The sequence below is a fragment of the Carcharodon carcharias genome, chromosome 18 (assembly GCF_017639515.1).
Source record: "Carcharodon carcharias isolate sCarCar2 chromosome 18, sCarCar2.pri, whole genome shotgun sequence".
NCBI lineage: Eukaryota > Metazoa > Chordata > Chondrichthyes > Lamniformes > Lamnidae > Carcharodon > Carcharodon carcharias.
In genome coordinates, this window is record NC_054484.1 from 64,716,514 (window position 1) to 64,734,210 (window position 17,697).

Here is a 17,697-nt window from a genome sequence, read left to right on the forward strand (position 1 = left end):
GCTATGAAGGAAATGAACATTAAGATGCTCAATTGTGCGCTGAGAAGGTGAACGGTTTTGTTGTGGATGGAGTTGAGCTTTTTGAATGTTGTTGGTACTGCACTAATCCAGGCAAGTATTCCATCAAACTCCTGAATTGGCACTGAAGGACATGGAAGGACGTGAAAGGTGGAAGGGTGGACACAGCAGGTGGGAGGGCAGGCCAGCAGGGCAGTCGGCCCCATGTTTTTCGGATGAGTGCCTAGCAGCCCTCCTGGAGGAGGTGGTAGCGAGGAGAGAAACCATTATCCCCAGGAATGGAAGGAGGAGGCCCCCCCCATCTCACCAAAAAGGCCTGTGAGGAGGAGGCAACCAGGGTCAGTAGCCATGATGCGGTGAGGCGCAGTGGGTGCAGTGCCGGGAGCGCTTCAACGATCTCCTGCAATCGGGAATGGTGAGTACCGTGTTGGCATGGGTCACTTTGCAGAACAGTTAAGAGCTGCCCACCCCACTGTGGACCTGAAGGGCGTTAGAGTGTGAATGGCAAATATCAATGAGGCAGGAGCTGGCCTAGGGGGTGAGCCCTAGCTGCTTGGATTGAGTGCCATGTACCTCCAGGGTTATGAATTGCTGAGCCTGGGGTTGGCCAGACTGCAATGGCACTGCAGATAGAGACTGGACTAATCAATGCTTCTCTGCCCTTTCAGGAGAAAACATCCCATAACAATGCTGAGAGGTTGCGGACTGGCGGGGGACCCCCACACCTCCTCATCCTCATGCGCTATGAGCAGGAGGCCCTGGAGCTGGCGAGGTGCCATGTACCTCGGTCAAGCAGCCGCGGTGAGGTTAAGGTGCCAGAGGAAGGTAACAGTGCACTGAGGTGAGAATGTCAGATTTTGCTACCATTCCAGTGTAGTCTGTATTATGACGTGAGCCACAAACCTGGAATACCCATTGATAATCGAAAGACGAGGGCACCATGATGCATATCTCTGTCTCATCAGGGTGCCTGGCATGCACAGTGACAGTTTCATGCCTTAAACTGACATGTCCTCATTCTCTCTTTTAAGTTCACCAGCAGCCAATCGTTATGAGGAGCCTGAAGGCCCACCTCTGACCCCTGAGGACCACCATGCTCACCATGCACCTGCGTCACACCTTCTCTGTCAAGCAGGTACAAGTGCAGATACCAGCACCCCGGTGGGCATAACGTTGCCATGTAGTCTATTGGTGCACATTGGTGAGGGCACTTCACACTCACTTGAGGTGCAGGGGGAGGCAGAGAATGCCCAGGGCACTGGCAGTCGGAGGACTGCTCGGGATCAGGACAATGCTCAGTTGAAGGCTGATGATGAGCCTCTGGAGTCGTTCCTGAGGCAGCAGATGTTGGCTGTCCAGCAGGGTGTGTGGGAGGATCTGGAGGAGATACGTGAGGGAATACGTGCCATGGTGTCTGTTGTGGAGCAGTCCCTGTGGAGCATAAGCACTGCATTGACCCTCATTGCTGAGCGCAATGCCTCCTCCAGGGAGAGAGTGGCAACTCTCATGGAGAGGCTCCTGGGGATGCGTTTGGACCTGCAAGCCCTCACACTAGCAATGACCTCGGATGGTCAGTGTCAGTGTGGGAGATGGATTGAGCACCCAGCATCCCAGCTAGCTGCCCATCCATTTATGGTGAGCAGGAAGGTCCAAAGCGACCTGATATTGGCGCACGACCTGCCTGTCATCTCTGCAGGCTCCTCTCAGGATGCTCCAGATGATGGCAGCAGCTCTTCAGCCCCTCTGCCAGTCTCATTGCGAAGTCTCTGGCTTTCTCACCCCATCTGGCCTCGTCCGTACAGTAATGAATGAAAGTCAATGCATGCCTGAACAGAGTGCCTGTGACTAATTTGATGCAACTGTGGACAGCTGATTGGGAGACTCCACAAAGATCCCCTACTGAACCCCTGGAAAGAGCTGGAGGCTTAGAAGCTGAGGGCCACCTGAGCGTCACTGGCATGGGGTGTCCACCCACACAGTCGGAGTTGATCTCAGGGCTGATCCTCTGACAGATGGAAGTCATGATACATACTAGTAATCCAGATACCCATGCCAATGCTCTGGCGATATGGATTCAAATCCCACCATGGCAGCTGGTGGAATTTGAATTCAATTAATAAATTTGGAATATAAAGCTTGTCTCGGGAACGGTGACTGTGAAACTATCATTGATTGTTGTAAAAACCCATCTGGTTCACTAATGTCATTTAAGGAAGGAAATTTGCCATCCTTACCCGGTCTGGCCTACACATGTTTCCAGACCCACAACAATGTGGTTGGCTCTTAACTGCCCTCTGAAATGGCACAGCAATCCACTAAGTTCAAAGGCAATTAGCTTGGCCAACAAGTACCACCCTTGCCAGCAACACCCACATCTCACCAAATAATTAAAAAAGAATACCCTGATGTGCTGCTGGTCCCTGCAGCTGCAGACCTGCCAACCAAAGAAGCCAGGGCAGCCTTATCCAGGTATGATTCTCTTGAGGATCATGTTTACAGCATTAAAAGCTTTTCATCATGATATCTGTGCAAATCCCCTGCCGCCCCAACACCAGCAAACCACTTCATTAAGGGACTCACTCATTGACCAGGATAAGACTGACCAGGGTTAATCGGGAAATCCAACAAAGTAGAGGCCATGATGATGCATAGTTTGCACAATTTCATTCTTTCATTCAAATGAAGAGTATCAATGGAATAATAACAATATGCAAAACACCCATGTGATTCCCTTTGTGCAACTAAGATGTTTCCCTCATATAGTCTCCATGCAGTGCTACCCCTGTGGCTTCAGCAGAGCTAGAGACAAGCTGCTCAGTCCCATCCTGACATGAGATGCCCATGGCAGATGTCCTCTAGGCTTTGGAGCCTGCGGGGACAGCATGAAAGACTACCCCCAACCTGCATCTGTGAAGGGGTAAATTCTGTCATTGGGGCATGACACAGCATGTATAGTTCTCTCAGAGATAGGGAAGGCAAGGACCACAACGAAAGTCCCCATCTTCCCTCTCAGGGTCCTGCTGCACTTCTCTATTAACAAGGAGCAGGAGAGCACTTAGCTTCATGCAAGTGAGGTGTCCAGCTACCAAGGTAAGTCTTTGATCAATGTTGTGTAAACTGGCTGCCAAAGTGTGTGGGCCATTGTTGTGGGCAAGCATGCACAGTGGCCTGCTGAGCTCACTCTCCATGAGGTTAGCCATTCTCTCAGTGAAGGTGGTCATCTGCGCAAATGCCTGAGACATCATGGTACTCATTCTAGAGAAGGATTCCTCCATTTTCTGTCCAAGGCTGTGTACTGCCTCGGGAAATTCCAACGTACACATTTCCTGCTGTTGCCCCACAAGTACTGTCTTGGTGTATGACCAGGGCTCAGCATCTCCATTAAAATGGCAACCCATTCCTTACTTTTAATCAGGATCCCTGGGAAAATTGTGCGCGCCTTACAAATTCCATTTAAAATAATTGCAAAGCCTGAATATCCCAACAAACATTTTCTCCCTGGTTATAAGAGTTTTTTTCACATAATTCACGCTCTTTGTCCTTAATTTATATTGGCATCTGGTAAATCACAAAGTGTATTTGCTTGAGCTCTTCCTGCATCTTCTTTACCAGTGAATATTTGGCAGCCTACTGAAGAAAATAAGAAAGAAACAAATGAACATTCTGAAAGAGCATTCCCCAACACACTGTAACCAACCAGTGGAGATTCATTCATCTCTATCAATTATCTTCAGCTCTGAGCTCCAGATAACTGATTTGTAATAAACAACTGTCGTTTGTTTGGTTCTTGGTCTATTTCTCAAAAACAAAGTTGCAATAATACCCCTTTACAGTAGTGAAGGTGTTGTCATTTTAATTCTAGATTGTTCATATAGAGTATTTATGATAATGTATTGTTGTACAATTGGCTGTAATTAGGGCATTTTTTCCTCTTTGTTGCTGAATCAGATCGAGCACTGGACACATTTGTGAGTCAAAAATTAAACTTTATTGAGAAAATTGTATTATGTGATATTGCGATTCAAGGCCTCAAGTCTGGTTATACAATGGGATACAATCTTCACGCTAAAATGTAGGAAAAATTTTTCTGTAGCAGGGCATTTAACAGTGCCTGCCATTAGTTAGATTTGACACCGCATCTTTTAGTTCAAAATAATTTTGCACTCTAAATTTCTGTAAGTGTGGGATAATAGCATCGCAGTATGGGAGACTGGGCATATCAGACCTGAATGGAAAGTATAGCCAACTTTGCATGTCCAATCAGGTTGAAGAATTAAGAGAATCCATGGATTATTGAGAAGCAGGTATAAATTAGAATATCACATTGGCCTACTTCTGTGCTGCAAATCTTAATGTATGTATATATTCTAATGTACTTTCAGGCCAACATGCTAGAGTTTGTGTTGTAAATGAGCCTCCTTCTTCTAACCTCACATGATATAGCCTTGGAGAAGCATCTCCTTATCAAATGCTTTTGAAAGTCCAAACAGATTGGCCCAGATCTCCCATTCTCCGGATTGTTGGAGGCCTGACATACCCCAAAGATGTGCTACGGGACCTCTCTTAAGTTCCAACGCACTGACTCCATGGGAACTGCCTGGGAAATTTTAACTTCTGATGGGCAATCCCCTGCTCCCCATGGACATTCCGAAAAGATTTGGGCCATTACATCCATTTCATTACCTTTGTCCATTTTTCCTGTTATGTGTCCAAAGAATTCAATAAAGTTAATCAAGCACGACCTTCTCTTTTGAAATACATTCTGACTTCTCTACTATATTTTCAGTTTCTAAATGTTTCTTTATTACATCTTTGAATAAAGATTCCATTATCTTTCCTAACTAATGTTAAACTAACTGGTCTATATATCTCTGGACTTATTCTAACTGCCTTTTAATATAAGAATAATACTAGCTGTCCTCCAGTCCTCTGTCACAATTCCCTTTTCTATAAGTTGCTTTAAATGTGTAATAGTGCTTCTGCTTTCTTTTCCCTAGCTTCTTTTAATAGGTGCGACTCAATCCGCCCACACCAGAGGTTTCAACTTCTCTAGGTTTAATTTGTTTATCAATAATTTCCCCCTATCTTTATAGCTTTTTTGACCTTTTTCCTATTGTCATGGCCACCATGTTAGTGAGTGGATTCAATGTCAATTCAGATACAGAAAATGAGGGAAAGAAAGATTGGATTATGAGAGGGAGAAAAGAAACAGAATGGACTTCTAAAAAAATAATAATTGGAGGAATGCAACTCCACAATTCTAGTAGTTAATTCTCAGTGCCAGAGAGATTGTTTTGCAATAATTGACACTTAACACCCTGTTAAAAGGATACTTCGGCTTGAATTCGCAAACTTAACTTTCGGTGGCCAGTTTACATTGTATCTATCTTGCAAGCACAGCATCTTCACACCATCCAATGCATTTCAATATGAGGCAAGTGGTGAGATGTAATTTTGTGATGGAACATTGCTGTTCAGGCAGTAACTTCTGGATATTGGCATCTGCTCCACACTGAAGTTTCAGTAGCATTTATATGTAAATAATGGTGGGTGCCATTAATCTCACTGTTAATTTGACAGCAAGATTTGGCCTCTGATCATTGCAATGATTCCAACTTTTCAGATCATTTCTCAAGGAAATCAAGATTTAGGCAAACCTGTATTCATACACAGCCCCAGATTCAATCTCTGAGTTAGCTGAACTCAGCTGTTGCCATGGTAGAGACGCTTACACTTGCTCCCCTGAGGTAGAGAGAAGAAAAGTGACAAACTTCTCATTTCTGATTGCTACTATCTGGTTTTATCTGTTGGAGAGTGCTTTTGTGTGAGGGTAACACATGATCATGCCCAAATGTGGTGCTTGATCTTTGACTATCCTTCTGACATTAACTATGTAAACTTGCACATAAAGCATCACGCCTTCAGGAAAGAGAGGAGAGAAAGGGAGGCAAATGGAGAGAAAGAAAGAAAACATTAAAACGAGAGAGGTAAGTTGGTAGGGCCAGTATTATCCCAGGCACAATCCTATAACTGGAAAGTCAGAATAGATATTTGTAGGTCTTTCTGAAGATGTCTGTTAAGTAGCAAACTGTATAAATAGTGACAAGCCAGAAGTGCAGGAATGGGGGCAAGAAAGTGAACAGCACTGTGCCTGAAGGGGAAGGTTCTGACATTATTGCAGTAGTTCTGTTTGATTGAGTGTACAAAATATCGTCCTGTCTGAGATGACAAAACTAAATCACCAGCTGTGTCATTGGGCATGTCTAATCTCCATTTCTGTAAAACAAAGAGAAATATTAATTGTGTACATTCATATAGTATGTGCTTCACTATATCATTAGCATTGTAACTGAACAATTAAGTTGCACACAATGGTCCAGATTTTACTTTACTAATAATGGTGAGGCTGCCAGTGCTCACTGTTATTACTGGGTTAGACTGACAGCAACCCCTGGCTCTGAACATGCACAGTTTAATGTGGAAATCTGAGTGTTACTGTTGGTGATACCCTGCTCCTCCAAAGGTAATGCTGTTGTAGTCTTCACCAATGAAATCACCATAATAGCACAAACTTTGACTAATTCCCACTATTCTTGCTCAATTGTACAATCAAGAGTACCTGAGTTCTTAAGTGAAAATTATAAAAATTTGGAAAATATTAGCTATTACTTTCCGTAACAGGCTTCGTGTAATTGCACAAATTTTGCTGTGAGTGGTGAAGGAACAGTTTTCATCATTAACTTCATGCATAGTTGCTAAGAGACTTTTCATGGGCTTGTCAGAGGAGATTTCCAGTTTCCGAGCATCTGATTCACTGTGCGACCCACAAGAGGGGATCTGTGGCATCTATGACCAAAGCAGGCAAAGGGGAGGTTCTTCAAGTGAAAATTATGAAAATTATAGCTGAACAACCTCCCGGGCTTTGAATAAACATTTTTATAAGTTTTAAGTTACACTTCCTCAGAAGAAAATCAATGTTGCAGATTTAAAAAAATTTTTAAATAGTTTGTCTGCTTTCTCTTATATATCTCCCCCTCCCCACCCTTTAATTCTATGTTTCTGTCCCAATCCTTATTTTGCTTCCTGTAAAATGATTTAAATGCAATTTATGTTTCTTGTTTTTTATTTGCTGCATTGCAGTCTGTGTGACTCAGTAAGGATTTTTTTCTGATTGGTTGAAGAACCTCCCCTTTGCCTGCTTTGGTCATAGATGCCACAGATCCCCTCTTGTGGGTCGCACAGTGAATCAGATGCTCGGAAACTGGAAATCTCCTCTGACAAGCCCATGAAAAGTCTCTTAGCAACTATACATGAAGTTAATGATGAAAGCTGTTCCTTCACCACTCACAGCAAAATTTGTGCAATTACCCGAAGCCTGTTACGGAAAGTAATAGCTAATATATTCCAAATTTTTAAAATCTAATATCTTATCTTACTTCTGAGTTTCATCAATTTCAGTGTGTGGCAGAATGATGAGATAATCAATGGTCCTTACTTGATGCAATAAAATAAGTAGGTTAATGCCTCCATTAAAATGCCAGAAAAAAGCATTTGAGACAAGTCCATTAAGTACTCTTCTGACAGTATCCTATGACGTAATTCCAGTCAATGTTTCCTTTGTACTTCTATATACAAGAGCAAACATTGTGTGTATGGTGAATATATTTCAAGACCAGAAATATTAATGTTCAGAATGATGTCAAGTTTAGTCATACCACAATGTGAAGGGAGAATTGAGATAGATTTAAATCAGAGTGCAACACAGTTATTTTTCAGAACACAAATAAATAAATCTAGATACAAAATAGAACATGTTGGAGAAATTCTGCAGGTCCAAAACCACCTATAAAAAGAAATGTGGGTTAACATTTTGGGCGTAGACTCTTCATTAGAACAGTTCCAACAAAGGGTCTACCTCTGACACTTTAACACATCTCTTCTCTTTGTGGATGCTCAGGGTTTGCAGAATATGGTCTGTGCTTAAAGCTAAAATAAATAATATTTCTCATGTTGAATGCCTGACTCTTGACTAAAACAGTGAAAGCTCATCACTGGTGATCATATACTAGGAGTAAAGAATAGACAATTTGTTTATATATTTTTTCCAAATATGGGAATTAAACAGTTAAGAAAAGATTTTGTCATATTCTGGTTTATAATTATGCCAATTAAAGTCAACAGCATTTAATTATTAGTATGTTTATGTTGATAGAGCAGTATGTAAGGTACTTGAAACCAAAAACTGCACAACAACTTTATTAATGAACTTGAAATTGGTCAAAACATACGTACATAAATAGAATGAATTTTTAGACTATTGCAAATGCCAAAGACTCCAACCCCGGAAATTTAGGGCTTTATCAGAATCGTACAAGAAACAGATGATGGATGATCACAAACCCTAAGATTGTTGATGATCTCAGTGGCAGACTCACTGAGCAAAGTTTTTACTGTCTGCTGCAGTGTTAATTATTTTTCACCTCCCTGTTAACACCAATGTTAGAAGCTACAATGCTGGGAATGGGTAGAAGTGCTAAAATAACATTCTAACCTAATACTACCTAGGAGCTGCTTTTAACACGTTACATAAATACAATATAAAAAATAAACAACGTGCAGTGGACTATTGTGTGAATGGGAAGATGCATTGACTTGTTTTCGGTTGAAAAGAGATGTCGCATTTCATTGTTTCCAGGAAATTTGACCCTTTTGGCCCATATAATTTGCACCACATCCCCAATTTCAAAATAGGAAATTCTACCACTTGACAAATATCTGAACAGCATGAACATCTGACCATGAAATAAGTATAGAACAACTAAAGCCAAAAAGACATTCTGCCTATTACACAAATGAATAATGTGGTAAATGAATTTCAGTGCCATTGCGATGCTAGGTAGGTAGGCCATACGTTCCAAAGACTGGAGGATCATATCAAACAGCATGTCTCAGCTGCTGTTTGCAATGAGCAAGGTACAGATTGTACTCAACCAGCCTGTGCTTGCAAAACTCAAAACACAGTGTCCAACATTAGATGTGATTTCACGATTGGACAACATTTGGTAAATAATTCTCAGTGTGCTAAGAATTACACTGACAACTAATTTAAGGTTGTCAGTTGGGCTCGTTGTGTGGCACATTTGCATGCATTGGAAGCTACATATATTAATCCACAGGGCCCTGTTCTTTGCAGACAGAAAGAACATTGTGCCTGTTTCAGCTAAACAAAATAAGTTACAGCCATTCACTGACTCATTCCTCAGGGCAATGCCTGAGTCAAGCTGAGTCAAACAACCATGGCAATTAACTGTTAGACACCATCATTGGGGCATTCTCCATGGCAATGCCACTACCAATCCAAATCCACTTGCCAACCAATCAGCACTCTTTTCACATGCAGTATAAATTGTTGTTTTCCCCTTATATTGGCATTCTTGCAAAGTATGAGTGCAAGACATGTCTCTTTGTTCAGCAATTTTCAAGTTCTGTACTACCAAACAACAATAGTAGTTATGTTATTGAAATAGTAAACCAGAGCCCTGAACAAATAAAAAAGCAAAATATTGCAGATACTGGAAAGCTGAAAAAACTGAAAATGCTGACATACTCAGCAGGTCAGGCAGAATCTATGGAGAGCAACAGAGTTAATGTCTTAAATCAATGACCCTTCATCAGAACTGAGGAAAGTTAGAAATGTAATACATTTTGAACACATGGAAGGGGGAGGGGGAGGAAGAATAAAAGGGAAGCTCTGTGATAGGGTGGGCAGGAAAGAATTAATGACAAAAAGTTTCATGGTACAAAAGCAAAAGGCAATGGCAATGGATATCGTAAAAGAACAAAAAATGTGTTGGAATGAGGTGTGAAAGTGGCTGCATTTTGGCCATTTGAATGCAATGCAAAGGAATAAAGAAAGGAGAAAACCAAACCAGTAAAAAGACTAGAAACAAAATGGAGAAAGAGAAGTGTGGAGTCCAGAAGGTTGTAGAGTGCCAAATTGAAAATGAGGTGCTGTTCCTTGAGCTTTCATTGAGCTTCACTGTCGAAGGCCAAGGGCCAAAAGGTCAGCGAGGTGGAAGGTGGAGAAATGACAAATGACAGGAAGCTCAGGGGTAAGCTTGTGGACCAAATAGAGGTGTTCATTAACGCCCAGGCTGGGTTTGGTCTTCCCAATATAGAGGAGACCCTGTTGTGAGCTGTGAATACAGTAATTTAAAATAAATACAAGTAAATTGCTGTTTCACTTGGAAGGAGTGTTTGGGGCTTAGGATGGTGCAAGGATGAGGTAAAAGGACAGGTGTTGTATCTCCTGCACTTGCATGGAAAGGTGTCATAGGAAAGGGAGAGAGTGTTAAGGGCGACTGAAGAGTGGACCGGATATCGCAGCTGGGAACGGTCCCTTCAGAATGCTGAGAGAGGAGAGCAGGGGAAGATGTATTCGGTGGTGACATCACACTAGAGGGGGCAGTAAAGTTGAGGGATGATTGCATGAAAATGAAGGCTGATGCGGTGGAAGGTGAGACAAGGGAGGGAGGGGAAGGGATGACAGCAGAAGTACAGGAAATAAAATGGACATGCTGGGGAGCCCTGTCAACCATGCTAGGGATGGTGGGAAACATGTGACTAATAATCCTGGGAACGTGAACTCAGATCCCAATTTGACATTTTAAGAATTTGAATTCAGTTTTGAAAATTAGCTGATAGAATACTGGTATCCCACATTTATTTCAGGTGAGTGCCATGGACACCTACGGAGCACCTATACTAAGATAATGGACAATGCATTCTTAGCATGGGATATCCCATTGCAATATTAGGTGTGCGCTTGACACCCAAAAAATGGGAAAAATACAAATGAATTTCTATACTGACGTCTCTTATTGATAAATCTAAAATGTTAGTGTCCTTATTTTTACTTGCCTGTACTCACACATTCAGGTAATTACCTATTTGGATCCTTAGGTCCCTCTGTTAATCCATGCCTTTGAGCATCTGTCCATTGAGTGTGTACTTCTGTTCCTTATTTTTCCTACCAAACTGCCATACCGCATACTTATAAATATGAACTGCATCAATCAATAGGAATGCTCCGCTGGGCCCCACAAGGAAAGTTTAGGCCTTTCTTGCTCTGGGCATCCTCACTTCCCTCCTGTGAGACCCTCCTGACAAACCCTCCCTTAGTCTTATCTACTTGCCAGTGCCCTTCTGATGCCTGAACTTCTGCTCCTGCCTGCTATCCAGCTGCTGCTTCCCATACATTTCCAGCTAGCAGCTGCCCAGTGGAATGCAGATGAGGGCTGGCAGCTAAAAATTGTCCAGTCCTCTTGATGTCAAGGTCAGCTTGAGGGACTGGGTATGCAATTGATGCTTGTTCCAACACGACCTCCTAAATACTGCTTTGTTAAAATAGGGCATTGACCTGGAATTTCCTGCAACTTTCCGGCATAAGAGCAAAGTTGCACTTTTTTGAGAAGATATAAATATAATTGATTTACACTATTGCTATGCCTAAATATTGCCATATGCAAATTTCTTCAATCATTTACATTGCTTTGAGATTCATTCACTATATAGCTAAATAAGCTCCGTAGGAAATTTATGCATAAATTCTCATTGGCTAGATCACTGGAGAAACTAGCATGAATGTGACTGTGATCCAGAAAAATCCAGGGTTACAGTATCCACCATTATTCCTCTGCTTTACATCTGGCAAATAAATATTCTGGGTGAAAAGCAAAGGAAATTGGCAAAAATATGCTGTTTTCCATGTAAGTTTTGTTTAGGTTTAGCACGATCTCTTTATTGTTGGACACCATGCTGTCTTTAGTAAACCTAGAATCCCGTCTGGTTTTTAAAAAAGTTTTATCAACTTGCTCTTTTTTTTAGAAAAATGCTCACCTGAACCTCCAAGTCTCTATGTTCTTCTGTTTTTTTTTTAAATATTTACCATTTTGTATGTACTTCCTTCCTTTAATCTTCCTCTCAAAATTTATGATCTCACATTTCTCTGATTTCATATTTTATCCGATACCTATCTATCCAATCTATTAACACTCATCAAAATATAGTTGCACATGGTGGGAGATTGCTGTGTATTACACTGAATCACTTCTCTATGGATCTGTCTGTGAGGGAGCAAATACATAATTTAGGAGTTAAACAATGTTCAACAAACTATATCTGTGATGAACTTTGGAAGGCCTTCAGCTACCTAAGTGCTAAGTGCTAAGATTACTTGAGATTCTAAACCTGCAGTTGTAAGGAACCTTGTGCTGACACATAAATTATTACTGTTTGATTAAACTATTTAATAGCCAAGTTATAAGCATTATGACCTGGCTGCAGGGCACAGTCAAACAGAGGAAAATGAGCAAGACTATGCATTTACAAAGATTGATAATTGCCAAATTGTCATTCCTTCTCTCTAATGCTGTACCACGCTTACAGTGAAGAGCAATAAAAGAGCTTGGTTTGCTGTTGTCACGTGTTTGCACATTTTGTTAACTTGACATGAATCAAAAATCATCATCTTCATCTGAGGTCAGTTTGTGGACTGATGCTACACTGATGTGCTCCATCACTTCCATCCAAGAGTGCTCTGGCTGTACCCTTCATTGCTGAACAGTTCTCTCCTCAAAACTGAGCCATCCTTCATTGCAGACCTTCCAGTTGAAGGTGTTGGTCATTCAACCTATGCGGTCTAAAAAGGAGAAATGCCACTTTGACTTTAGTGTATTCCATGTGCCTCAAGTAAGATGCACATTGGAGTGTCAGCAAATTATTTTAATAAGCTGACTTCATATTATCAGATTACATGAGCATCTTGAGGCCCAATGTGACATGGTCCTGGTGTTACCGTGTCACGGACACATTATCAGCCCCATTAACTTATTGAAGCACAACTAACAAATCTTTTTACTTGAGAATGAACAAGAACCATGGCTACTTTTTCATAATGGTAACATGCACAAGTGATGAGAGTGATGTGTTACACCTCATAGCATTGGATATTTATAAATGAAAGAAGATTAACCAGGCATTTTCTCAAGAACACAGTGTATCTTTAGCACATTGTCACTAGAGTGTTATGTTTCACTTTTTCTACTAAATTGAAACATCATCAGTCCAAGATTCCTTGGGTTAATTTTACCAGTGGATAGTATCCCTTGGCAACCTTGCATATCAGAGAATTGCAGGCTCACCTCAAACTGCTCATTCACAAAATTATCTTCCTGTTATTACCCCCATCTTGTTTATTCTTCAAGGTGAAGATGACCATGTTCATCATCTGAGGTGTTTGGTAGAGTTCTGATGGGTACATAGATGCTTAAGTCAACCTGCGCCTGGAAGATTCTGCTGTAAATAGGACAGGATACCGCAGTTGATTGAGTTTTGGACAATTTGTCGGCTCGGGATTTCCTCTCGTGTTTTCTCTCTGCCTCTGATATCTGCTTACTTTCAAAGGATGCCATACCTTTTTATTTGGTTGCACCAGATACAGCGATCCTTGGCAAACTTCTCCCAGGACTCGAAGTCAATATCAAAACTCCTAAGTGAAGCCTTCAGAGTGTCCTCGAAGCATTTCCTTTGACTGCTATGAGAGCACATCTCAGACTCAAGCTCAACCTTCATCTATGAAGATCTCCATAGAAGATTCACTATGGTAAACTAGAGTCTGGAATTCTGGCTACATGACCAGCCCAACTCAATTGTGGCAGTTTCAATATGGTGTGGATGCTTGGCATGGCAGCTTGGATGAGCACCTCAGTATCTGGTATTTTGTCCTTTTGATCTTCAGAAGCTTCTGAAGCCAGAATCAAATGAAAGTGGCTGTTCTTCGTGGCTAGAGGGAAGCTATAACACCGTTCCAAGTTTCACAAGCAGAGAGCAAAGTGGGCAGAACTATTACTCTAAAGACTTTCAGTTTGATAGGTAGATTTACTCCTCTTCATTCCCAGACTGAAGTTCAAAGTCTGTCAAAAGCTACACTTTCTTTGGGGATTGTCTCGTCATCACTATAGACAGCTCGGGAGAGAATACAACCGTGATAAGTGAACATACTCTAGGCTGACAGTTTCTGGTCATGAAGTGAAACTTTGAGCTCAGGAGATAGGTCTTTCCTGGAGCAGGTTGGTACATAACTTCAGTTTTCTTCATGTTGATCGTAAGGTTGAAGTTGTCACATGCACTGTAGAACAAGCCTCTACTACATTGGATGTCTAGCTCTGAATTGGCAGCTAATACACAGTCATAGGCAAACAGGAAATGACAAACTATTTTAGAGACCTTGGTTTATGCCTGGAGTCATCTCAGATTGAGCAGCTTCTCACTTAAACCACATCCTTAAATGGCCTTCGTTCATCAATAAAGAAGCAATTAACAGGCAGCCACAGGTTGCCATCAATTGCTCTCTTGATGATCCTCCCATGCTATTAGAAGCAACAAAAGCAATCAAACTCCTCTATAGAGACAAAGCTCCACAAGTTGATGCTCTCCCAGCCGAGGCCTACTAGACTGGAGGTTAATGCTTGGTCAAGAAGGTCACTGAGCTCTGTCAGTCTATGTGGGAGCAAAGATCCATCCTGCAAGAATCCAAAGATATCTACATTGTCCACCTGTACAAATGGAAAGGCACTCACCAAACCTACAGCTTTCTTAGAAGAATCTCACTCCTCTGCATCGCTGGCAGAATCTTTGCCAGAATCCTTCTGAACAGCTTAGTACATCTTCTGGATCAGGCTCTACTGCCAGAGAGTCAGTGCGGTTTCAAAAAAGGTCATGGAACCACTGATCTGGTTGTTGCAGTTAGATATTCCAGGAGAAATGCCAAGAATAGATCATGGGCCTCTACATATGTTCGTTAATCTGACCATGGCCTTTGGAAAGTAATGAAGAAATTCAGCTGCCCTGAGTAATTCATCACAATGGTTTGACAATTTCTTGAGCGTATGCTCATGCGTGTCCTGGATGATGATGAGTCTTCTGACCCATTCCCCGTCACTAATGGAGTTTAACAGTGCTGCATGCTAGCACCAACCCTCTTCAGTATGCTTTTCTCAACCACGCTCTGCAATGTCTTCCATGATGGTGATTAGCATCAAATTGGATATTGCATGGATGGGAAGCTGCTCACGTTTGCAATTGAAAGTGGGCAGAGGTAATGTTTACAGCCCATTATTCTGTTTGTTTGTAAACAATATGTTTCACAAAATAATGCACAGATTTCAACAAGACTTGGTACACTGATAGGGTATGGCCCAACCAAAACTAAGTTTTGGTGAAGACCTGGATGCAGATCCTGGAAGTTTTTCAAGGATCCATCCATTAATGTTGGGAAGTAGGATGAATAGAATATTTCCTTCGAGAATGTGATGGGTTATTTGATTAACTCTGCCACTGACAGTGAGCAGAGGCAATATTTTTGCCTGTTAAATTGTAAACAATATTTCCGTAAAACTAATGGACAGATTACAATAAAAATTGGTACACAGATAGGATTTCATCCAAGAAATAACTGATTAGTTTTTGGCAAACATGCCATTCTTATTCGGATCCTAGAATTTTTTTAAAACATCTATCTGTTAATATTGGGAGGTAGTGCAAATTGACTTTTTCTTCCAGCCTGTTGGAGGTTTGATTTAGAATATCGTTGATTGTTTTGAAATGTTGTGGATTGTCCCAGCTGCTGTGCTGCATTTTGTCACAGCTGTCAAAATGCAAGCAGAGTTTTCATGGCAGGTTAGAGTCATAGAGTTATACACACAGAAACAGGCCCTTCAGCCCATCGTGTCTGTGCCAGCCAACAAGCATCAATCTATTCTAATCCCATTTTCCAACACTTATCCCTTAGCCCTGTATGCTACGGCATTTCAACTGCTCATCTTTTAATACTTTTAAGTATTTAAGTTGTTGGATGTGGATTGACCTGAAGCCTCCTCAGTGAGACAGAGGCTCTTAACACTGTTTCTTTTTTTCTGCTTTGTAGTTACAGAGCATCAACCAGGCAGGAACAACCCCAAGGAGGACCTGCATTATTGTAATAATGTTGAGTTATTGCAGCATGACAAAGATATGCACTCTACTGAGTGCCCTCTTCATTTGTTTTCTTGTTATTCTTCTGTTTGCTACATTGTAATTTTCATGACAATGGAATTACATAGATATTCACTATCAACAATGCAGTAATCTTATACAACAACAAAGAATCATAGAAACAATGGGCTGAATTTAATGGTTGGGGCAGTAGCTCTGTCCCCTGCTGGAAATTTGTGGCAGCCCAGCTGGGGCCATTTCCGGGAGATAAAATGCCCAGCAGACAGCTAACTGCTGGCCGTCAGGTTTTCTGGGGCTTTCGAGGCAAAGAGCCAACCTCCAAGAGCTGCCAGTCATTTGGATGGCCAGCAGCTCTTCAGCCCCAGCAGCACCACCAAGACTGGTGACCTCTGCTGGTGCTGCAGGAGACCCAGAGCAACAACATTGATGGAAGCTCCAGAGGAGAGGTGAGTTGGGCAGGCTTGCTGGGGCCAGTCAAACAGATGCCAGCTGGGGGAAGTTAGAGGGGGCTTTTTCAGCAGGTGGGCCTTGTGCCCAGGGATGGGGAGACACTACTTGGGAGACAGGGTGCACAATTATGAGACCCCCCCACCCCCATTTGAGCTCACAGGGAGGCCACTAGGGTGTACTCCCCACCTGGTGTGTCGGCCCTCCCCCCCTCCCTCCCACTGGCTTTTAATTGTCCATTTAAAGGCCTCAGCTGCCATCTGTATGAAAGGCACTTCTTGAATTCTCCTGCCTCTGACTGAATCAGGTTGGGGAGTCGGGTGGTGGGTGGTGGGTCTATAGTTGGGCAGGCAACAGGCTCTCCATGATGCACCTTCTGAGGCAATTATATAGGCCGCTGCTTCCCAGCCCGCTCCCGGGGCAGTGGGGTTGGGGAATTAAATTCCATCCATTGAATGATCCAGCAGAGAAGGAGGCCATTCAACTCATTGTATTTGTGCTAGCTCTTTGAGAGAGCTTTCCAATCAGTTCCACTCCTCTAATCTTTCTCCATATCTGTTTCTCTCATCCTTTCAGGGACTGTATTCCAGACTATACCAATTCACTATAAAAAACAAGTCTTTCTCATATTGCTTCTAATTCATCTACCAATTACTTTACTGTGTCCCTTGGTCACCAACCCTTTTTCTCTAGAAACAGATTCCCCTTATTTACTCTATCAAAACCTTTTATACTTTTGGTCATCTCTGTTAAATCTTCCCTTAACCTTTTTCACTCTAATGGAAATAATCCCTTCTTCAGTCCACATAACTGACGTCGCACATTTCTGGTGCCATTTGAATAAATCTCCTATGCATCCTTTCCTAGGCCTTCCAATCCTAAAGTGTGGTTTACCATATCTTCTTTGCTTTTGTGCTCTTATGCCTTTTCTATAAAGCCAAGGTCCATGTGTGTCTTTTTAATAGCCTTCTCAACTTGTTCTACTACCTCCAAAGGTCTGTTGATTTACGTCCCTCAGTCTCTCTATTTTTGCACCCCCTTTAAATTTGTACCATTTAGTTTATATTGCCTCTACTCATTCTTCCTAACAAATGTAGTCACTTCACATTTCTTTGTATTAAATTTCATCTGTCATTTGTTTCCAAATTTCACCAATCTGTCTAAATCCTCCCAAAGTCT

General features: G+C 42.0%; 1 protein-coding gene across 3 annotated transcripts in view; it reads right to left on the reverse strand.

The window, feature by feature from the left end:
• Positions 1-3,989: 3,989 nt before the first annotated feature.
• Positions 3,990-17,697, reverse strand: part of LOC121290350 (T-cell immunoreceptor with Ig and ITIM domains-like) — a 60,292-nt gene continuing 46,584 nt past the window's right edge. For all 3 annotated transcript variants that reach the window (XM_041210703.1, XM_041210701.1, XM_041210700.1), the window contains one exon: positions 3,990-6,294. In XM_041210703.1, the coding sequence (XP_041066637.1) occupies positions 6,269-6,294 (26 nt within the window). In that variant the 3' untranslated portion in view covers positions 3,990-6,268. The remainder of the gene's footprint in view (positions 6,295-17,697) is intronic.